The following is a 24,445-nucleotide window of genomic DNA, read 5'->3' as shown; positions in this document are numbered from 1 at the left end:
ATTCATATATTTATCCTAAAAACTAGAACAGTTCCTGGTACACAGCAGGACTGGTTATGGGAGGACGGAGTGGGGCAGAGGAGGTTGAAATGAAAGAGGGAGAGTTGTCCTGGAGTTAAATCGAGTATTTACTGAATACGAAATACTACCTTTAAATGATTATTCCCAAAAGAAATTGAGAGTTTCTAACAAAAGTGATGAAAATTCTGAAAACTAATGTTTTTCTGTATATGAGAAGATACACTTTCACAAATGGTATAAACTATAAATTAAGATATAAATATATTCCTGCCAAAATAGGCAAGTCAATAAAAATCTAATTCAAGCAGGCCTGGGTGGCTCAATCGGTTGAGTGTCCAACTCTTGGTTTCTGCTCAGGTCATGATCTCGGTTTCATGAGTTCGAGCCCCACATCAGGCTCTGTGCTGGCAGTGTGGAGTCTGCTTGGGATTTTCTTTCTCTCCCTTTCTCTCTGTCCTTCCCTTGCTTGCTCTCACTCTCTCTCAAAAATAAATAAATAAAACTTTAAATCTAGGGGCACCTGGATGGCTCGGATGGTTAAGTATCTGACTTCGGCTCAGGTCATGTTCTCATGGTTCATGAATTCAAGCCCCATATAGGGCTCTGTGCTGACAGCTCAGAGCCTGGAGCCTGCTTTGGATTCTGTGTCTCCATTTCTCTGTGTCCCTCCCCGACTTGTGCTTGCTCTCGCTCTCTCTCTCAAAAATAAACATTAAAAGAAATTTTTTTAAATGCAATTCTAAACCAGCTTTTAACAAGGCAATGTATTATAAACACAAAAGTCCTACATCTGAATTATACCTTTTATTTTGAACATTTCACTCAACAGAAATCTGATATACTGGGTCTAGGTGATGACACCTTCCAAACTAATGAAACTTTTCTGTAGCATAAATAAACAAATTTAGACCATCAAGTAAAATCAAATCCAAGTGTAACTGAACAACTCAAGAATGGTATGAATGGAGTAGAACCCCCAGTGGCTTATACTTCACTGTTTATAACCGACTTTGAGAGTCTTCTTAATGACATGACACTAGACTATGCATTTCCAAGAGCCAAACACACAGAATATTCTTCTCTCTACTCGCTCGTTAAAAGATTAAGAAATCTGATACAAAGGTCTGATGTAACTACGAACATACCCCAGTCATTTAAGGAGGGCTCTCTTAGGTCGGATGTAACTAACGACACGCCCTAGTCTCTTACGTGATTCTGGGTGAAGTCATCCTGCTCACCCTTGTGCAACCTCTCCTCCTCATCAGTCCTGCTTCTTACATGTGGAATGATTTGCCATAACTAGAAGGCAAGTGCTGTTGGGCATCTTCTCACTCTCTTCTTTCATTTCCCGAAAAGGCACCAAAAATGTCTTTGCCTGGATCTCCAAAGGCACATAAGTAGATCTTTGAATCCTTTGGCTGGAAAGGTCTTGGATCAGATCCGTTTGGTGAGGGAAACCGAAGAAGGTCAGAAGACCTCATTGATCTTGGAAGAATCCAACTTCTGGTTATAAATGACCCCACCTCTACCTTTTAAATTAGCTGCTACTAGAGAGATGCCACTGGAAAAGGAGCATACGCTAAGTTTATAATTCTCTTTCATTTTATTTTCAACAAGCAGATAATATAACCTAAATATCTCTCAAGTATCTAGATTTTTCCTTTGTGAGCAAAAGACATATTATGGTTTAGGTGTTAAGTCGGTTAGATTCACCCTCATTTCCTTTCTTCCTTTCTGGAGTTTTTCAGACTCTTCTTAATATCAGAAAAAAGACAACTCTTCAGTCAACTATTGGTAAACAATTATTTAGCACCAGTCTTGAATTTTCTGATGGATTATAAATGAATGATAAAATTCTACCTTAGGCCCACGTCAACTGCTTCTTCTGTTTAGCTTCTAACTACAGTCAGAATGGATGCGTGGAGAATGAACGAATGAATGAATGAATGGATGAATAAATGAAAATTTGAATGCCTGTCTAAAGGAAGCCAACTGTTGTTTTTCTGGTTAAAACTCAGCTAAGACTACTAAAAGTTTAAGGTGGCATTTAGAAATGCAATAAAAAGAACCCACAGATGTTATTTTAAAATTTTATTTGCTTATAAAAGAGAATGGAAATGGGTTTGCAAGAACTTATCTGCATGTACAAAGTAATCCATGTAGATAAAGAGGGCAAGCCTTGGAATACTGCTGGATAAACTGTTCATCAAAATTGGACCTCCTGGCATCAGAACTGGTGGCAAGTCATTAATTTACATGTCAAAACCACTGAAACACTGAATCTATTTTTAAAGTCACCAACTTCAGAAAGGTTATAGTCTAAAACATATTCTTAGATACCAGTGAAACGAGTTACCAAGTGATCTCAGAGGCGGGCAGATCAGTTAATCAAGAGGTAGTTTCTCTAATAATGTCCCTTTTTCTTTTTAGCAAGGCTATAGGAGATAGAGATAAATGGCATAATCTTTGAATCTCTTTAAATTTTTACTCTGTTTCCTTTGAATACAATCATAGCTGTCTTGATACATTTTAGAACTTGAGATCATCTAACACAGAAAAGAGTCCAGTGTTCAATTTTTTTTTTCTTGCCAATTTTTCTTTGAGCACTCTTCTTTGGACAAACAAATAATCTGGCATGCCATTAAAATAGCAGAGAGAAGTAAATCCTGTGGTGTCATAGATGAAGGGAGTTTTTTAAATACAATTTTTTGTTAATGATAGCAATATTAACAATACCCAAGGAGACTTAGGGTGATGAAACGAGCCCCCAAAAGGTAGCATACAAACCACATCGCAACATTCTTCTTGAATAAGTTTCTCTAAGAGTTCTTGTAGCTGGTCTTCATATTTGTCCGGAGGCTATCAGATCCCCGAGCCCCACAGTTCCATGGCTTCCAGCTCGTCTTGGACAGGAGTGAATTCTGGTTGATCAGGATGAGGAGCTAGAGAGGAAGAGTGGGGTGGGACTTGATAGGACCCAGGAACCATAAACTGATATTCTCTCCTCGTGTGGGTCCGTAAGAGGCAGATTTGGTCACTAAACTACAGAGATATCCTGCTTGGGTAGAAAGCAGTAGCCACCTTGACCCACCACGCCGCTTGCGCCTTCCCCAGGAGGTTTCAGATGGTTAGTGAAGGAAGGGACGGATACATGGCAGAAATTGTTAGAAAACCAGATCACAGCCAGCTGCTTAAATATTATGTGTTTTATTTACAAAAGGAACCCTGAATCTCAGCAGAATTGTAACAGAACAATAAATCTTACCAAAACCCATCTCAGGTTAGAAACCCATCACCAGGGGACAGTCAGGAAGGGAGGGGGTCAGAGGAGAATGGAGAGTAGGGTGGTCAGGGAGGAAGATGCCCATCAGTCTTGTGCGGGGACAGGAAAGAGGAGAAGGCACGCTTCATTCAACAACTACTACTGAGCCTTCACATAGAAAAGTTAGGGATAAATCCTTGGTACACAATCATACACCCTTAGCCAGGCTGATACAGAGCGGTCGGTTGCTAATACAATTGACCCATGGGATTTGGTGAAGTTTCAGTATTCTCAGTGTACGTGTTTCGAGTAGGGAGGGCAAGAGATGTGACAGTGGGCAGGGAGGGAAGCAGGTGAGGCAGGAAAGCAGGGTGCCCATTGTTAGGGGCAGGGGCTGGGTGGTGGTAGTCAACAGGACAGTTCTGTATCCGTAGCCAATTGCCCAGGCCAATGTAATCAGAGTGGAGGAGATGCACCTCAGTGCTGGTAATCATTGTAAGGGATCAGATCTTAACAAGGGACAGGGAGATTTGAGAGAACAAGGAGGGAAGAGATGAACAGAGAAAAACACATCAGCAAAACTCTGACCAGTTCCTCTGGCAAATAAGGTTAAATTTCTCCTAAAGCAGAAAACTTAAAATTCTTTGCCTAATAAGTTTATTGCCCCAAAGCAGTCTGTGAACATGTCTCTTGATGCTTCCAAGAGTGACTATGTCAGAAAATGTCCCATTGCACAACTCGCCGACATGCAGGCTGCAGATGTTTTTAGGAAGCATTATCTTTCAGAGTCTCGGTCCAGTCGTTAGTAACGAGGCAAGGACAGCATGGCCACTCTTGTTTCTTCTTAAAACTATCTTTGGTCACGTAACATGCATGTGGTGCGCAGAAGGTCACCCAAAAGAATCTAGGGGGCCCTCCTCGCTAGGGAAAGCTCTAAGTTTGAGGTTTATCCAAAACAAGAGTAAAAAATTACAGGGCATCACGACCACACCACAGCAGTAACACAGAATTAGGGCACCCGAAGAAAGTTCAGACATGCCCCGCAATGACCAAACGTGAGGTCGGAGGCCAAGAAGGTGTGGACTGCCATTTGTAAACAAGAAAGATTTACATATGATGCTATTTTCATTTTCCTCTTAAGGTTTTTAAAGGGGTAGCCTCTAGAGTCATTAGCACTTCATAGAAGATATCTCTGAATAATTTAAGGTAGTGAGGTGCTCAACTTCTGCCTCCCTCCCCTAATTGGTCTACTTTTCATTGTACCCCCATCATATAGTTCTAACCGTAGCAAAACACTGCTCAAAGCCCACGAGAGGCCGGCACTTACCTCCTACCCCGTAGGCAGAACACGAAGAGGGGTCGCAGTATCCAGGCTGGCCAGAAGGACCTTGTGGTCCAGGAACCCCCAGGTGACCAGGTGGACCCCTGGGCCCAGGAGAGCCAGGGGGCCCAGGGCTGCCTGGCCGACTCTCCCCCGATGGTCCTAAGAAGCACCAACAAATGAAAACAGTTGGTCTTCACCATCACAGAGTGAGTTTTGAGACTCCCAAGAAGTAAACTAACTCTTAAAAAAAGCCACCTCACACATTTTAACAATTAGGATAGTCTGCCTCTCCCTGCTCATTGAGTTTTTATTCCTAAACTGGATCATACTGTAATCATACATTCTCCTGGAGGTCAGTGCTTTCAATCAGCTCAGGAAACTGGAAAGCAAAATGGATGTATTCTTTTCTATCACCTCTTGGATATTAAAGGGAAAGGAACATACCACTCTCGACCTGGTTTTCATTACAGAATTCCTGTTTCCCAGTGCAGTTCAGTGGGAATCCAGCATACGTGCATACATGAACACGTGCACACATGTACACACACAAACACACTCAATCTCAGCCTCGTAATCTATACTGCTTTATGGCCTCAGATCATCGAAATAAATTAGCCTGAGTGTGAAAGAAATTATCCTGCAGGAGAAGAAGGAAAAGTCTGAAACCGGGCCTAAAATACTAATCCAAAATTTCTTTAAGGCTACCTCATATCAATTGAGAACTTAGATTGAGTGAAAATGGGAGAGAGACTAAAAGTTTTCTGATATTAGGAAGTGTATTGAGCTGAGTGTTTTTGTTTGTTTTTATGTTTGCTTTCAGGCCCGGATTCCAATAGTGCTTCAAAGGCATTCCTCAACCAAGAATGACATTCTTTCAACTAAAACCTAAATGGAAATTAGGAACAAGTATCCCCTTATATTTGAAAAGTGCTGCGGCTCTTAGATACATTCAATTCCATCCAGTCAACATTCACCAATCACTGTTTTTGTGGAACACATGATCCTAGATCAGCCTCTCACGCAGGCTCTAATGCTAGGAGCATTTATGCTCAGTCGATTTATTCCATTAGGAATCCCTCCTAGAAAAAGCACTTTCCAAAATCATCATTAGACTGGAAAGAAAAATCTGTAAAGCATTTGATTCAATGTGGCTAAAACTGGATTATAAACGTCCAATAGAACTGCAAACTTATAATTCTAATAACGAGGATGATAATCTAGAGACCATTGTCAAAGCACATAGTAATGTGCACAAAACTTACACAAAAGTCGTTCAGTAAGAATGCCATGGTGGCAGAGACTCTGAGTGTTTATCAAATACCCATGTGTTCCTCTATATTTGGAGCCTGCCGTGCAGTTCAACTGAGAGTGTGGCTAGTACCAGCCAGTCAAATATGCATGGCTGTGACATATGGCCTTCTCCATGTAGGAAGGTGAAGACTGATGTGCCTCCTTATCTTTCTCCTAAAAGCCTTTTGTTCCAAAATGGGGGAAAGCCACCTTACTCACCTCAAACTTTAGCTATATCTACTAAGCATTTGGGATTGATTTGTTACCTCAGGATAGCCTAGCATAGCCTAACTCATGAAGCCAACTGGATCCCAGAATATGCTATAAGCTTCTGGGAGAATCATCACTTAACAAACTGGCCTTCTAATAAAGCAAATGAGAAATACAGCCATTCCAGTTAGATGCAAGGACGTAACACGGCCATTTTCTTCACCAGTGATGTCAAGGGAAATATAAAGATTTAGGACACCCATTGTGCAGCTTCCTGTTAGGTAGAAAGATTTACCTGCTGGTCCAGGGGGGCCTCTTGGACCTTGGGTTCCAATGCCTGGGTTTCCTTTTTCTCCTTTGATGCCAGTTAGACCTGTTGAGAAGGAAAAAAGAAAAGAGGGAAAAGTCCTTAAGACAAAAATCTAGGTAGTTCCATGTTTCCAGGCTTCAAAATTACCTCTCTGGTAAGAATGGTGTGGGTTGGTTGGGGGTGATGGTTACCAGGGGTCTTTGAGATTAAATTCTGACACTGTGAATCATGTACAGTCATAGAGGGGAGCCCGGTTCTGTGGCTGAGCATGCTGTCCGTATTCGTGGTACTGCAAGTTTATTTTCCTCCTTCCTACTGAAGTGGGTCAGCCTGCCAGGAACCGGCCCGTGTCTTTGCACGCACCAGGCCATTCGACGTATGCAGTTGGCACTCCAGAGTAACACAATAGAAATCACAAGTGGACATGTCTAACATTTTCCTTTTGGTCCACTCTGTAATGTATCTGCAAAAGGCATGAATTATAATTAGGCAGCAAAGTTCTGAAGAGCGTGAGTTTCCATTAAAAACTTGGAAGCTTCAGGAAAGCCTGTGTTTGATTTGGCTGATTCAGCCCCATAAAAGTCTAAACCTATTCATGTCTCTTTTCCACTGAGCTGACTCCTTATTCCAAATAATTTACAGTGCTATTAACAAAACTATACATTTTCACAGGGGAAAAACAAAGAAACATATACTCTGACACCTCTTCATCCCAACAGCTTCTATCACAAGGTTGCTGGACAGGTGAGAACATGCCATATTGAGGACCACCAGTCCGAGAGACAGAGTTGCATCAGATGAGGGCCGGGTTACCCAGGCTCACATCACAGAAGGTCTCTGGTGTCTGTTTTTCATGTACAACAATGCTTTGAAGTAGCAGAATGCAGAATTGCATCTGTATGTAATTACACTTACAGAGAAATTATGTATGAATTGGCAAAGCCAAGAAGGAAACATAAACAAATGACAATAACCAATTTGATAGGGGGCAGGCATGCAAGTGATTTAGAATGTTTAAAATTACAAATAACTTTTCCCTTTTACTAAAGGCAACGCGTATTCACTGTAGACAAATTAAAAGACACCACCAGCAAGGACTTCAGCCCTTGAAAATAATCACTTTTAACATCTTGGTTTATAACTTCCAGAAATAAAGGCATTCATGTAGTATTTGCTCTGGGAATAGTTGGCAGAGAGAGAGAGAGAGGGAGAGAAAGATCAGTGAGCAACTAACAGCTTTTTTTATACTGCACACATAATGACTGTCCCTTGATTTGAAGCTTCGGTGTCTGCTGTGTTCCTTGGGACCACCTTTTGGGGTCAAGGTATACCTGGCATTTAAGTGCTCCTTCCTTGTTAGTGGTCATCAGGGCTCCTTCACCCACTGCTATGCCTCCCCAACACCCAGGCCTATCGCACGTGGCCTTAGTGGTATTTTCTGAGCTCAGGAGAGACCAGCACAGCAGGGAGAGAGCAGGACACTGACCACTGAGCCTGTTATGACCTCTTGTTTTGGGTCTGACTCTTCTCTTAGGAGCCCATAAGGAAGATGGTAATTTCTAAAAAGTAAAAATACAGTTGCATCTGAGTTCAAAAAGCACACAATGTACTCAGACTAACCAACATGTAATACTCAGTTGCTATCAAGTTGTTTAGACAGAAAACCACACTGGGTGCATCTACTAGATATCACCCAATTAGCTCCCAGTTTAGCTCTTAGTTTAGTAGCTAATTGAAAGAAGTACTTTTTAGCTGGTAGGTGTTCTCTCAGATGCAAATGTGTCGTAACGTGCATCTGGGAATTGAGCAGAAACTGCCTCTTCTTCTGTTTGAATGAGAGTCACTTTCCCCACAGGGAACCACTAATTTTTCAAGAATTAGAACACATATACAGATGACTAATGGCAGGCTGCTCATGATTAAGTGTGTGGTGACTCAGAGGCCTCCCATGACCTTACGGTACTCAAGGATCAACATTAACAACATGGCTTCTCAATGATTCTCCAAAGTGGGAAATGCAGTTGAGGCTGAACAGCACATCCAGGAAAGTATTCTCAGGAGTAACTCTCTGATAAGAGTTTCTTGATTTGTCCTTTGCTTCTTCATTAAGAAAAGTGAAAGGTGGGAAAGATTGGGCAGTAGAAAGCCTAGTTGTTTTAATTTTCTAGTTATGTAAGGAAAAACAAATGGCATTTGATATTATCTGTACTACAAATCAAGGTAAGAGAGGAAGAGTCTCACAAAAATATTCCAGCCCCTCAAAATGCCTTGAAAAAATTCTAAGGATATAATGATATGAACAGAGAATTTTAGATTTTATTATCCTTGAAGTAAAGATATGTTCCAACTACATGTAGGCTAATATATTAATATTCGTCCATGTATTCACTTATGGTTCTGAGACTGAAGGAATATTCATGTCCATGACAACTGAATTTGGTTGTAAATCTTTTTCTTGGGATGAAAAACTCATGTTAAAAATCAATAATTAAGTACCTAAGATGAGGATTGAAATTAAAGACTAAGCTTAGAGACCTCAGATCTCTAAAAAATAGATCCACATATACTTTTGATAAGCCTTATAAGCCATGCATGATTAAAAGGAAAGAAATCAAATGTCAGCCTGTCCTTCTTTATGAGGACTGAATGTGAAGCCACTTGGTGTTGAGATGTAGTCACCAGAGTCATGTGCCATTATCCTTTCCTCAAAGGGCACTGGGACTCCTGAGTGCACAGTATAGCCCCTCCTTCTGGAATACCCTTTTCACACTGGCCGTCTTCATAAATACTTCTCATTCTTCAAGACCCAACTCAAGGCTTCTCTGCAACCATAATGAGCAGATGCACAATGGATTCCAGACGCCAAGGATTGTCTATCTGATTCATGGCTATATCCCTGACACCGCTAGAGCACCTTCCACATTGTATGGAACTTACATACTGACTGAGTGAACGAATTCATGAACGAATAAATTCTCTGCTTCTGTATTGTCCACGCCTCCTCTGGCACCTACCTCATTGCATTGCTTGTTCTCCTGTTCATCTAGCCTGAGCCCAGGAGCCTACTGACTGCAGTAGGGATCGTGTCGTATTTATTGTTAGTGTCAGATCCAAGCAGAACCTCACACAGAGTAGGTGGCCCAGTAAATACTAGAAGACTAACTGAATGATAATGTCTACACCAACATGTAGCTGACTCTTATAAGCAAGCATGACCTCTGAAGGATCAACAAACAAAATGCTTTACGCTGGAGCTTTGCTTTTTACTTTCACATGCCTGGCTTCCGGGAACACAGCTTTTTGTAACAAGTTCTTTGTTTGACAATATCAACTGCCGGTGCTTCTTAAGAGATGAATATAATAGATTACAATAAGTTTAAGTTTCTGCCATTTCTAAAAACTGAGCACAGCTTACCAAAAATATGATTTCGGTAAGATTAAAATATCTTTAGTTTTCTTTTGAGTTACCAAAAATATTTAGGAGAATCAGAGAGATGATTATTATTCATTCATTCATTCATTTGTTCTTTCTTTTAAAAATATTTTAAAACATTTATTTTTTTAGGTTGGTTTTAGGTTCACAGCAATATTGAGTACAAAGTACAGAGATTTCCCATGTATCTACTGCCCCTACACATGCATTAGCAACATCCCCCAGTAGAGAGGTACCTTTGTCATATTCATTCTTTTTTAAGAGTCTCATTAGAAACCATTTCAGGGTTACCTGATTCTCTTTTACCACTAACCTAACACTGACCCTGCAATATACATGTATTTATTATACTTTTTTTAATATTTTATATTTATTTATATTTTATATATTATATTTACTATTTTTTATATTTTATGTTTATTATATATATATATATATTTTTTTTTTTTACAGGTCTACTAAGACAGAGACCCGTTTGTTTTAGTTTTTCATTATATTCCTAGTTCCAGTCACATATTAAGGCACTCAAGAAATATGTGTCAAACAAATGGATGAATGGATGAAATCCTAGGTTCAAGGGCAGACTTTGACAAACCAAAAAATGTGGCTAGTCAGTTTATCAACTTGGCCTATAAATTACTTTGGTAGACTTTTGAATGCTAGATGCTTGACATGTATAAACTCATTCAGTCTTTACAAGAACCAAGAGGGCGGGCACTACTATTAATGCAAGAGAAGGCTGTGATACCTGCCCTAATAAGTCCCTGAGCCAAGATTTCAAGCCAAGCAGGTTGGCACTGAAGCCTATACACTGAACCACTGCCCTCCCTGCCTTTTCATCCCAAAAGGCAGGCTGCATTTTTGCCCTGTTCACTGCAGGTGAGGCTCCAGAACTGCCTGCTGAGTCAGTGTGCACGGTTTCTCTGGTCCCATGTTCAGAAATCAACCCTCTGGTTATCACATTTCCTCTGCTTATTTCCCTTAGTTTGCATACTTGTCCTCTGCTATTTGGAGGATTTATCCTGCTCACACTGACTGCATGTCCAGGATTGGGCCCTTGGTTGTCTACTTCCTATTTTCTTTGGCCCGTTGGTCTCTGAATAGAGAGATTTTACTCATTTCTCTGCACCCCCCCCCAACCATACCAAGCACTCCACGCTAGAGTCTCATGCTATTTCCAGGGAGCACATTTATTCTCTTGATCCCAGACATTTTGAGCAACTCCCAGGATTTATGCCCGGGCACATATGCAAAGCCTGGGCAATGCTTTCATTGTAACTGTACCAAAAAGTCACAGAAACTGGGAGACAAAGCTTCAGTTATGTTATTATATTGTCTGTTGCCTAGGAAATGCTGACAATGAATGGCAAGCACAGTCTGTTTTCCATTCAAAATATGTTTGAATGCCTCCTAGACGCAAGTGCAAGGCACTGGAGAGGCACCTAGCTACAAGATGGCAGAATAATTGGATTTAATTCACTAAGTGTTTTGTGCACTTTTCCAGAGTCTGCTATTGCTACATTTTTGGCCTGTGGGATTAGTACCAGCATGTGGGACTCCATGTTTTGGCTAAGGTCTCGGCTAAAGGGGCCAAGATTGGAAAATACATGATTGTTTTCAAATGTAAACAAACTTCGCAAATCATTGCTAAGAGTTGCTCCTTATTGTACTTTTTTTTTTATATACAACAACTGCCCATCTACTATAACTATATAATTCAGGACTTAGGGAAAGATAAAGCCCTCCAGATGGTTCAGGCAGAGAGAATTTAATGCAGGGACTTGTTTACATGGGTGATGGAAGGGCTGAGCAGCCAATGAAAGATGATGAGGCAATTGATAAAGTAGTAACAACAGGAAGTCACTCTCACCTTTAGGAGCACAGGGACAATGGGAAGAAATGGTGTGACTGGAGCCCAGAGCCTAGAGCTTTCTGATAGGATCTAGAACCAGAGGGAAAGACTTCCAGTGGAAACAAGAGCCACGTAAAAGTCATCACCACAACAGGAATTCCAGGGGAAGCAGGGATTGGGGTGAGGGGAGAAATATCCTGGCTTCTCCCCTCTTCAAATTCTCTAATCCTCCTCAATGCTTCCTATTGGCTGAACCTTCTCAGGAGCAGAGGCCAAGGGAGCCTGGAAAGACAGTGAGGCATAGCTAATGGAAGGGGAAGAGCAGACTGAAAGCAAACCACCTGGTCTATCCCAATATCAGGCTCTGAGTATTCAGAGTAGAAGGCACCTTTCTGTCTGTAGCAGGTCACCACGTAGCAGGGAAACAGACAAACGGACAACTATAACCCATGGTGTGAGAATAGCTACGACAAGATATGAAAGTACAGAACTGAGGCATCTGTGGGAAATCACAGGAAGCTTTCCGATAGAGCTGACCCTTGAAGTTAAGTCTTCAAAGGCAGGTGTGCAAGGGCAACTCCAAGTGGTTTCCTATGACTTTTACAGCTGCAGGTTGGGGACTGGTAGAGTAAGCAGGCAGTCTAGGCCAGGCCATGACATGCTAAGGAGTTTGGATATGGCCCAATGGATAGCTATTCCACTGCAAAAAGAAAAAAAATCCTTCAATACCATCTACCTAATTTTTTGTAACTTCATACTCTTTTTCTGAAAGAGGAGCCCCCTATCATTTAAATCCCAGGCCTCATAAAACCTGGGTCCGCCCCCGTGGGGCGCTACAAAGCAATGAAATTCGTTCAGGTGGACTGGAAAATCCTGCAGAGCCCAACTCTACACTGAGCTAATCCCAAAGAAAAGCCAGAGGAAAACATGTTGAATCATTAAGTAGGGCTACCCAGTGGCCAAAGGAACCACTACCAGATCAAGATCAAGACAATAAGATATTTGCACTTTAGGCTTTCCTATCAGTTAGAGGCATGGTAACATTGTCAGGAGGTCCTTTGGTCTTCTGATCACACATGTCTAAATTAGACACACTGACATCTGGCCAGTGAGAGAGGGGAAGGGAGTGCAGCAGGGAGGGGGGAGGGGAAAGGGGTAGGATGGAGGTTGTAAAGGGAAAAGGGAAAAGACAGGAAAGAAGATGAGGAGCACCCCTCATCAGTGCATACCAACCCCATGTTGTCATGTGCAGGTTAACTGTTCACACCTGCAGGTGCATGGTAAAAAGGAACAGGGATTAAATCGGGCACCAGAAATCCTGGATTTTTGTCCCCATAGTTTTGCAAACCGATACGATGATCTATAATAAGACTGTCAGGCCAAATACCCATCTATCAGTTTCAGCTCCAAAGTTTTGACTGATCCCCCATAAATGCTATTATGTTATTTCTAGCATGGACTGTTTGGAAAATGATAAATAATTCTAAGAAAAATGAGCCAATTTCTATGGGTTCAAAAATGAACTTTCTGGGTTCAACCAGTTGATGATATTTAAATTAGTGCCTGGTCTAGTTTTTATTCCTTGCAGAAATGAAAAGTGCTATGATGCTCTCTGCTCTTGGAAAAGAAGAAAGCTCTGTCAGGCATTGGGATAAGGCCAGAGTCTGCAGAGTGTAAAACAAAATGTGTTATGACCAACAGCCCTTCATAATAAGCATGAAGAGTCCACTATTAAGATAAATACATCTCCTATCTAATTAAATCTAGAACCAATCAAAATGAAAAGAATTAATGAATATGTCATTTCTATATATGTTTTGCCCAGCTATACAAATATGTTTTGGTATATTTATTGGTTGTAATGTATTTATTGTTTTAAAAGCCATGTTAAAAAATCCACAGAAAATGGTTTATCATAGCTAATATAAACAGCTTTAATTTTATCATCTAAGTAAGCATATGTTTTATTTCCATTTTACTTGTTTGTGTACAAGGCCAGAAATTTAGAAAATGGCAAAGTACATTCCTACATTTAAAAGAAAATACCTCTGGGGCCCCTAGGTGGCTCAGGCAGTTAAGCATCCGACTTCAGCTCAGGTCATGATCTCACTGTTCATGAGTTTGAGCCTTCATATTGGGCTCTGTCTGACAGCTCAAGGCCTGGAGCCTGCTTTGGATTCTGTGTCTCCCTCTCCCTCTCTTCCTCCCCTACTCATAGTCTATCTCCCTCTCAAAAATAAATAAAAATTACAAAAAATAAAAAAATAAAAGAAATATCTCTGCCTCTGTCTCTGTGTCTCTGTTTCTCAAAGGATAGATACACATAAAGTACACACACACACACACACACACACACACACACACACAGGCATTATAAGCAGGAGGTCCCTTGATCTTTTGACTACAGACATCTAAATTAGACACACCAAAATTTGGGCACTGAAATGTCCAATGTATTTTCTATTTTATATGTATTTCCTATCCAGTAAAACCAAACCTATTTAAAAATCTCACCCTGTTTTTCTGGCTGAATTTACACGATAATGACTTGAAGAAAATGCTGACATTGTCAAGTTGGCAGTAACTGGCTATTAACAGGATGTCTTAGGATTGATGTACTATAGCCACATGGACTTCTGTTTTTATCATGACTTTAGGGTGAAGGACAAATGGCAGCCAAAAAAGCTAGCCAAGTAGTAATCAACACCATAAATCACTTATGATTCATGAAATGACTATTGTACTTCAGGTACGATGAAAAACAAAAGGAAAATAGACATCAAGTTTGGTCTTTGGGGAGCATGTGGCCTTACTGGTGAGACAGGATTAACAGAAGTGATATCATTAAAAGACAATTCAAGAAAGTATATTCTACCTGGGTGCTAAATGATACGTTTCATAGTCTAATGAGCTAGGTGTCTATTCATTTATCAAATATTTGCTCAGGCTTCTTGCAGGGTGGCATGTAAAGATGAAAGGCACAGCCCCATTCAAGGAACTCGCAGTCCAGTGGGAAGACAAACAACTACATCGCCGATTACGGTTTAATGAGAAACTTCTGTGGTGGAGACATGTGTTTGGGGAGCACAAACCAGGGAGATCTTACTCAGTTGGGCTCAGCTGGAATCGAGCAGGGTAGCAACAACCAATACACTGGCCAAACAAATAAACCATGGGGAGGAATGAGTGGTCTGGCAGACGTGAGTCTTAGGATGAGTTTTGAAGTTTGAGTATGAATGAGCCAGAGGAAAAAAGAGGGTTCTGGGGAGTGAGAAGAGCAGGTGAAAAAATCCATGAAATGGTACAAGAACAGGGCACAACAGGGATTAGCACTGAGGGCTGTAGGAAGGGAAAAGACACGTATGAAGAATGCGGTAAGCCGAATTAGCGGTCTCGACTCCTCATTACTCTGCAAAAGACTTATACGCCCCTGCATTCTCTTACTTCAGGTCCATGTATTTCCTGACTTCTTGGAGTTGGGCTCGGTCACGTGACCTGCTTTGACCAAGGGGCGTTGGTGGCGATGTCAGGAACAGAGGCTTGAAATATGATTAGGTGGATGGGTTGCCCTGTTTTGTTTCTGCCACTGCCATAAGGATTACATCCTCTAGGAAACTATTAGCTCCTCCAGCCATGGCCCCAGCCGAGCAGAACTGCCCCTGTTTCCCACAGATATGTGGTGAAAAAAATATTTATTGTTGTATCCTACTGAGATTTTTGTGGTTTGTTATGCAGCAAGAGCTGACCAATACTGAGAGCACTGAGCAGTTCAGTTTGGCCAAAGGGAAAAGTACATACTTGAAGTGAAGCAGAAAATATAAACCAGGACCATATAAAGACATCTTAACTGAGATGGCATTAACCTTCCAATATCAGAGTGATATTTCTAACATGATACCCATTACCCCAGACAGAGACTGAAATCCAATGCAAGAATCTGATAAGATCTACTATACAGACCCTCCAATTAAGGGTTTCAAAATATTTTAAGCCACAGAAACAATTATAATAGCTTTCACGGCAAAAAAAAAAAAAAAAAAAAAGACAAAACAGACCACAGCCTTGCTGACATCTTGACTCAAGCTCGTGAAAGACCCTGAGTCAGAAGCACACAGCTAGACCCTTCTCGAATCCCTCACCCATAAAAACCATGAGCATATATGTTTCATTGTTTTAAGCTGCTAAATTCTACAGTAGCTTATTATATAGTAATAAATGACTAACACATAGAGCTCCTCTTTGCAGTCATGTTGAATGTACAGAGTCACTTTGTAATAGGGGAAAAAAACCCTTACAAAATAAAAGATGATACAAGAAAAAAAAAAGAGCATTCCTTTCCAATGCACTAAGGTTACTATACGTTAGGAGAAAACAATCCGCCAACCCTTCAGAGAACAGAGTCTTGTTCCAAAGGACAGTCGCATTGGACTTTATCAGATAATTATGGGGTGAGGAAAGAGAAAACTACCTTTATTTATCCAGAGTTTACCTCTCAGGAGATGAGAGGCAGGGAATGGGGAGGCAGGAGATGAGAAAAGAAACATGCATTTCAGCAGATTTTGAACAGCAATGAAAAGGCTATGCCTCACGCAACTGAATATCCTATATAATACAACATCACAGAGAAGACCTGTAAATATTTAAGTATCAGCCAGAAAATTATTACCAGAGCCCTGCCAACCCTCTATCTTTAATCAAGTTGACCTGTCCCATAAAGATCATTTTTCCAGGAATAAACCAGGAGAAAAGGGACATTAGGAAGTTCTACGGACACTTACCACTGAGGCACTCCTGTCTCACAACTGCTACACTTTTATTCTGAATTTGTGGCCAAAGTTTTCAGTCAGATGTATCTTCAGTGCCAACAGCTCTTCTCAACCACAGAAATATTGAACACAAGGACCCTACTTCTCTCTCCCAGCTTTGAACCAACCTGGGACCCAGTTTTCTCTCCAGGTTTCTCAGGCTTGTTGATTCACAGGAAATGGGCATGAGCATTAGGGACTCGGATTTAGCTTTTGTGTGTCCGCAAACATTTCTCTGCTCTGACTGCCATTTCTATGTCCCTGAGCGGTGCTATCATGGACTTTCAGCAACTGGAGAGTGGCGGACTCCTTTCCTACCTGTGTTTGCTCAGGGGAACTCGGCTGGGTTGCATCTTCTTTTCACATTCCCCCTTTCTCATTTTCTGGAACAAAGTCCATCTTTTTCAAATTAACCACAGAACCTCAGGACGCATCAAAACTGATCCTTAAATCTTGTCTTTCTTTACATTCAATCCTTAGAAATTCAGTCTCCTGTGGCAGGGAATGTTCGAGGGGGATAATTTTCCAACTTCAAAAGTCATTCAGGGATTTTATCCTCAAAGGACTATAAAAAATTAACCTGGGTAACAAACAGAGGGGAGAATTGCCCTGGCATCAAGCTCTACACAAAGACATGCAATTTTGTTGTGATTAAAGATGACATCCCAACACTGTTATTTTTTTGAGCCTCAATAGTAAGATTGCACCCAAAATATTTGATCCCACAGAGTGGGTACAAGTGCTAATGACACTTAAAGAAACTAACGAGTTCCAGTGGGGAAAATCTTTGGTATGATACCTCCCATTCATTTCCACTCAGCTTTTGCCAGGTACTAACATGGATAAAGACATTGACACTGTCAATGGGTAGGAGGAGGTAGTGGGTAGTATAAGGCTTCTCTGCCCACATTGGAAAACAAAATATAATGGAAAAGTTAAAAAAAATAGAATAGAATTTACATTTATTTGCACAGTGCCAATGATGTATTTACTATCAAACGATCTTCACTGTGAACACAACAGAGACCAATACAGAAAGGCAATGTTTTTGAGGAGGGGCACGCAAGTGAGCGAGGGGCAGAGAGAGAGGGGGAGAGAGAGAGAGAGACTCCCACGAGGGCAGGGGTTGGGGGGGGAGAGAGAAAGAGGAAGAAAGAGAGAGAGAGAGAGACAGAGAGAGACAGAGAGAGACAGAGACAGAAAGAGAGAGAGAGAGAGAGAGAGAGAGAGAGAGAGAGAGAGAGATTGAGAGATGGCAGGGCTAGTGTTTTTACCTGAAGTGGGGCTTGAGGTCACAAACTATGAGATCATGACCTGAGCCAAAGCCAGATGCTTAACTAACTGAGCCATCCAGGCGCCCCAGAAAGACATGTTATTGATAAAGGTCAGCTACATCAGCCTGAATTTACAGCTATTGTATTCCCAGTAGTTCTTTAATATAAATACATTTTGACTTCTTCATTATGTTTCCTGTGTAGTCATGCTGAGAATTTGCCCATTAGAATAAATGATTTAACTATACATTATTTTCTTTTTACTTCTTTCTATTACACTAGATGGCACTCTCGTTTTTTTAAAAAAAAATATGTCTGAAGTCCAACTTCGGCTCAGGTCATGATCTCATGGTTCATGAGTTCAAGCCCCATGTCGGGCTCTGTGCTGACAGCTCAGAGCCTGGAGCCTGCTTCAGATTCTGTCTTGCTCTCTCTCTGCCCCTCCCCTGCTCATGCTCTGTCTCTCTCTGTGTCAAAAATAAATAAAACATTAAAAAAATTTAAAAAAAGAAAAAGAGATGATATGTTTACTGGTGTTGAGAATCATGGCTTTAAAGGTTTCAAGCCTTTTTCCACCTCAGGACCTTTATACACATTATTGCTGTCTCTGCCTAGAATGCTCTCCTCTGACTCTCTTCTCGATATGCCAAACTGCTAAACTTTCAGGTCTCAGCTAAAACATCCCTGACTTGACAAAGTAAGTCAGAGTCCCCTCTTCTAGGTTGCATAGCATCATGTATTTTTTCATGGCACTTACAATGATGGTAACACAATGAAACCATTCATGTATTTTTTTATTAGTCTCTTTAATATCTGTCTCCATGCTAGGTACATGAAAGGTAGGAAATATAAGCCCGGTTAACCACTATGTCATTAACACCCAGCACCATGCCTGATGTGGTGTAGATGCTCAGTAAATGCTGGTTAGATGAATGAATAAAGATCCCAAAACAATCAAGTTGTACGACTAAGCAGCCAAGCTTACTCGGGTAGCAAAGCTCAGATCCTGACATATATATGATTGATGCCCCAAACCACATCTCATCACCTGTTTCTGGCTAAAGCAGCATCACAAATAGTGAAGTGAAACCGGTGTCTCACCTAAAATATCACAAGTGAAACAAGACTGAATTGCCTTGCTCCAGGTTTCTCCTCTATGTCCCCTAGGGTGAGAAGTTATAATAGAAGTATAATTCTATTGCCAGACCCATGGCCAGTTTTCCTTCAGGCAGTTTCCCTATTTGGATTCTTATATAGCCTGGGAACATGTTAAAATCCTAGAAAAACTCCTCAAGTGTCAAAATGTATAATCATGGAAAATAATTTATTCACATTCATATTTATCCTACAAATCACCTGGCTTCACCTCCAAGCTGGTCACTTGCTGGGTCACGGGTGTTCCAAGGCTCTCCAAATACAGAACGGAGTGTGCAAAGAGCTTGCAAATAGTACAACCATGACCCGCTTCTGCCTTCTGGTCAGTCTGGCAGTTGACTGGTTTTTGTGAACTGAGCTGTGAACTGTGGTGATTAGAAGCCATCAGGAAACAGGGGTCCACCAGACGCTGCACGGTTCTGGCCTCTCCCACGTGAAATCCCCGCTACACAATGAACTCAAAGGTGGCAAGAGGGTGGAAAGGTGCAAGCACAGATAATCTGGAACCATGCAGATGTGCACTTGAATTCTAGTCCCCCCTGTCCAGCGGTGTAACCTCAGACAACTGACAAACTAGCTAAGCCTCCGTTTCCCCACTTAAAAATGGAGCTAATACTGACCTCGTAAGACTTCTATGAGCACTAGTAAGGTGCGAAGCAGCTAACAGTCGCTCCACAACAGTAGTTGCTTAATCAGTGCTGGCACCTTTTCTTTTCAAAGGCTGCGTGATGTCTTCCTCTAAGCTCTGACAGCATGTACTCTCTACATAACTCACTTAGCATCTATCTACTCTCCTAACTGGAGCATCCACTAATGTTCCGTGTTCCTTCCTTACCCAAACCATGTCTTCTATTTTGTCCAAATGAGATACTGTGTATATAGTATAAGCACAACATTGGCAGATAACGTTTAGTGCCTAATAAGTGAAAGCCGTAAATAATAGTATTATCTCACACACTGTCAAGCCAAAAGCCTTATGTGAACCCTGCATTCAACAAATGTTTACTGGTTTATTATACAAAATAAACCAGATTAAATTCCGGCTTTACGGGTGTACAATCTCAACATGAAAATCTTCAGTTGGATGATTCCTGTGATCCAATACTTTCTGGGTAGCAACACAAACTGAAGCCTAAAGACTGAAATCAGAAAACGCTCCCAGTTCTTTTCAAATAAAGAAATTTAATTTTGCCAACTACAGACCAACGAACTTATTTTTGACTTGGGTTAATATATGGTTCGAGACACCAACGTGGAATATGAACATTATTTAACTAAATGGAATGAGGAAGTAACAGGTGCATCCTCTGGGAATGGTACACGAAGATCAGAACTAGCACTGGAGAGATGATCTAGGGGTCTAGTTAGAAGCAAGGCTGTGACTGGAGAGTGAGTTCACATCAGAAAAGTCAGGACGCTGTTGTTTCAGTTCTGGGGACTAACGGGGAACTGTAGAGCTCTGGTGAACTTTGGAAGCCAGGGTACAGAGCCATTTACCTGAAGACAGCACAGCGTTTAATGGGGAGAAGCCACAAAACCGTAGCCCATGGAGGGATAGCTTTTCTTTGCTGCCAATGAGCCATGTAGTGTCAGTGACAAGAAGAGAAAAGTGGGTGAGAAATTGAGCTACACGACATTTTGCTTATGCTATGCAAATGGGACCTCTTCACTTCTGGGTGCTAATAATTAGACAAGCCTGAGTTGGAGTCAAGCTTTAGATGAACAATGGGAGCTGCAGGAATCCTTTGAATGAATCCTTAAATTCTAAGGATTCCGTATATATTGCGATCCATGTGAGAATGTAGCTAAAAAGACTGTTCCACACAAACTCATGAAAAATACTTTAAGCTAAAGGAGACAAAGGGTTAATGAGAGGGAGGTAGCTATTCAAATGGAGGCAAAACATAGGCTTCTGTTAGGTGATCAGGAAAGTCATGAACAATGTCTACACTGCAAATATGGGGAGAGTGTCACTTCTTTTCTGTTTTCCAAAATGCATACTCTTTGGCTAGTTCAATGATAATGATTGGATTAATCAAAGTACACATTTGTACTAGAACAGTGTATTTCGAAGAGGACATAAAATCCAAGGTTGCCCCTTGGCCTTTTAACACTAGAAGAGGACAGAAACGATAGTAAGGGTCAGTAGTATTTCTTTTTGCCTCAGTTACACATGTGTGCATGCATACACATGCACGTACATACTGCATCATGCTTTTTGCCTTGTTTTTGTAGCTCAGTATTTGGCTAAATACACTCCTGAGTAACAATACTTATTTTTACTTACTATAACATAGTGTTCTTTTAAAATTACATTATAGGGAGTACCATGATAATCATATTTTATATAGCAAGGAACAATAACAACAACGAAGAAATTCCATGATGTCTGGGTTTTCTCTCTAGTCCTGATGTTGGCTGATTTCAAGACTCTTCTATTGTTTTGTCTTAGTGGAAAGTAGATACTGGTCTCTCTCAATACTTTCTGGGCATTTGGACCACAAGATAAAAAAAAAATCACTCTCTTCCTTGCAGCAACAAATCCCAAGCGCAACAGGACTGAAATACTCTGCTAGGAATAAAAAGTCCTTAGGCGTTGGTCAATAAACCCTAACCCTAAGCCCCAAACCATTCCCCTCAATTGGTAATAAGCCAAAATCACTTTCCCCCTCATGTGCAAAGGGCATTTCTCACTTTCTTGTCCTACTGTCATCCTCCACGTATTTGTGAATTGCAGGACAGGATTTTGCTTTGTCTTCTACACTCTTTAGGAATACCTGTACAGCTATAGGTAGGTAGGAAAATTACATCACGGAAATTCTTATTTCGAAGTTTGTCTGGGTCACTGAGAATTCCTGGATGATTTTCCTCCAGTCTAAGCATTCGCGTCCTCTTGCAGGGCAGGAGAGACTCGGTCTGGCAAGAACAAGAACAGGACTTCCAAAAAGAACAAACACAACTTGTGACTTGCTGAGAGTGACTCAGGCGCTGGCCCTGTGCCCCCTGAGTCACAGGTGATCCATCACCGACACCGTTAGAGGGTGCCCAGCTGACAGAGGTGGCCACCTTCCTAGCTGCCAGATCTTCCATGTGCTGTGAGGGAATTATGCCCCTCTCTACATGTGCTGATTTAGTGCCCTGGCCCAGGAAAAACCTTCAGAAAGGAAAACCAGAGCTGGGTTCCCATTAGAGCAACAGCTACTGGGTGTGCAATACAATTCAGACCTGACCCTGTCTTGGCAGTCTAGCTGTTCCCCCACCCCTGATGAGTGCTCAAATGGGTGGGAGAGACAGTTGGTGTGGCAGGTGCTCAGGGGGTGAAGCCGTTTGTGGTCTGGGGCGATCGACAACAACCTCATTCCTGAAACAGAAGGGAAGTTGGGCCCTGAGCTAAGAGTAAGACACGCACAAGACAGGCAGAGAAAAGGACATTTCCAAAGCGGGGGGCAATGCGTACGAAAGCGCAGAGGCAGAACGCACGTGGCCTGTTGGCACGGATCAAGAATGAACATAAAGTATCACCTTTGTCATCCGCATTTTACATCTCCGATGTTACAAAAGGAATATATCCTATCCATCTCACAAAAGTAGTAGGATTCACAGGGCAAACAGGTAATACTTAGCTCTTCCCCAGACCCACATTCTATAAAATTGTGTCTTAGAAAATACTTGTATCGGTTGTCTTTCTCCCCATTGCTTTCTTTGTGGTTAATATGGAACCCCAATTTCCCACATCTCTTTAATCTGCTTCTGGAGTGGGAGGCCTTGGCCAATTATAGAGTTGGGTGACATTCAGCCAGTCTTATTATTGTATTACACGACACTGCTAAAACCTGTAGAGGATAACAGCAAAGGCTAAGTAGTATTTCTATTTTCAAGAAACTTTAGTAGGAAAGACAAAACATTGGCCCGTGAAACTATTAAATAAAATGCTGCCTTATATTATAGAAAGAGGAACCACAAACAGTATTTTCATCCGAAGTTTATAGTTGGCATGGTCTACATAGACATACGTAAACCATAGGTCGATACGACTCATGACTCACTTGAGGGATGCCACCAACTGTTGCCCAGTATGGGCACTGCACAAAAAAGGCACCAGACCTACGAAGTGAACTCTTGGCTTAGCATGACATATGTGTGTTGCCACATCAGAGGAGGGCACCATTTTCTAATTCTTCTACCTGGAAGGGGCACCTGTTCTTAATTCCTCCATCTAAGAGGGGATACCTTCCTCTCATTAGCTCAAAAGCTTCTTAGAGGTGAGTTGAGGGTCCTGATCCTCCTTTTTCATACAAGCAGACATGGCTTTTGATGAAATGCTTTGTAGATTACTCAATTTCTCAATCTTGGAGATGGATAAATAAGAAGCTAGAGAATAGATGGGGTGAAACGAATTTACATTCATTATTTTGGACTTCGTCATTGCATGAGCACCACTATTCCACTCTGCTTCCCTGTACACACCTCAGTGGTGTTCCAACGAGAGAGGCGCCCCAGCTTACCTCGTTCTCCTGGGGTCCCCGGCACACCTGCATTTCCTGGGAAACCTGGGGTCCCGGGGGGCCCTTGTTCACCAGGGGCTCCAGGTGAGCCTGGTCTGCCAGGCTCCCCGGGAGGCCCCTGGATGGTCCGCACTGATGAGGAGTGGCTGGGAATCTGGTTGAGGATGGCTGTGTACCTGGCCATGTGACCTGAGACACAAAGGGCAAAGACAACATTCAATGAACTGTCACACACAGAAAGGGGAGACAAGCGGTTTTATTTGTCAAGGTTCCAAACAATTCTGTCAGATAACCACAAGAGGAAAAGCACACCCCTCTGAAATATGTTGCTTTCCAAGTTAAAAATTATTACATTTTACTCTGGATGATATGAACAGCTGGACTGTATTCAAGACACATCTCAATAGTTTGGAATCCTACAGCTCACATCAGCATCCCAGTAAACATCAATGGGCAGAAGTCATAAATTTGATCTTCGCCCCCTACATTTATCTGACCCCCAAACCCTCACCCAGCTGCCCCTTTTCTCTAGCAACAACCCCACCAGTTTATTTGCCTTTTTTCCAAACCCACAAAGACTGCTCCACCCTCTTGCTCACAAATCCCCAGACAAGTGTTCTGTTTCAATTCGTCTCTTCGTCGCCAAGCCTTTTTGCAGGAACCTTTACTTGGGTCCCAGCTGCAGAAACTCCCACGAGCTTTATTAAAAAAAAAAAAAAAAAGAAAGAAAATCTGGTGCTCTCTCCTATAATCCCTTAACTCAGTTATGGCTGGAAGAATGTACTTTATTTTATTTATTTTTAAGTTTATTTATTTATTTTGAGAGCAAGTGAGTGAGCGTGAATGAGGGAGAGGCAGGGAGAGAGAGAGAGAGAGAGATTCCTAAGCGGGCTCTGTCCTGTCAGCGCAGAGGCCCATGTGGGGCTCGAACCCATGAACCACGAGATCATGACCTGAGCCAAAATCAAGAGTTGGGCGCCCCTGGAAGAATGTATCTTAATAAT

General features: G+C 41.6%; 1 protein-coding gene across 5 annotated transcripts in view; it reads right to left on the bottom strand.

Annotated features, from left to right (window-relative positions):
- Nucleotides 1-2,097: 2,097 nt before the first annotated feature.
- Nucleotides 2,098-24,445, bottom strand: part of COL14A1 (collagen type XIV alpha 1 chain) — a 221,908-nt gene continuing 199,560 nt past the window's right edge. For 4 of the 5 annotated variants that reach the window (XM_047842795.1, XM_047842794.1, XM_047842797.1 and 1 more), the window contains exons 45-48: nucleotides 23,442-23,630; nucleotides 6,403-6,480; nucleotides 4,611-4,766; nucleotides 2,098-2,963 (exon numbers count right to left, since the gene is read on the bottom strand). In XM_047842795.1, the coding sequence (XP_047698751.1) occupies nucleotides 2,884-2,963; nucleotides 4,611-4,766; nucleotides 6,403-6,480; nucleotides 23,442-23,630 (503 nt within the window). In that variant the 3' untranslated portion in view covers nucleotides 2,098-2,883. Of the gene's footprint in view, nucleotides 3,793-4,610; nucleotides 4,767-6,402; nucleotides 6,481-23,441; nucleotides 23,631-24,445 lie in introns of all 5 variants that reach the window. The other variant, XM_047842799.1, reaches the window with a different exon arrangement.

This window comes from Prionailurus viverrinus, chromosome F2 (genome assembly GCF_022837055.1).
Source record: "Prionailurus viverrinus isolate Anna chromosome F2, UM_Priviv_1.0, whole genome shotgun sequence".
In the NCBI taxonomy this organism is placed as follows: domain Eukaryota; kingdom Metazoa; phylum Chordata; class Mammalia; order Carnivora; family Felidae; genus Prionailurus; species Prionailurus viverrinus.
Note: the sequence above shows the minus strand (reverse complement) of the source record. Positions and strands in the feature narration are given on the sequence as shown.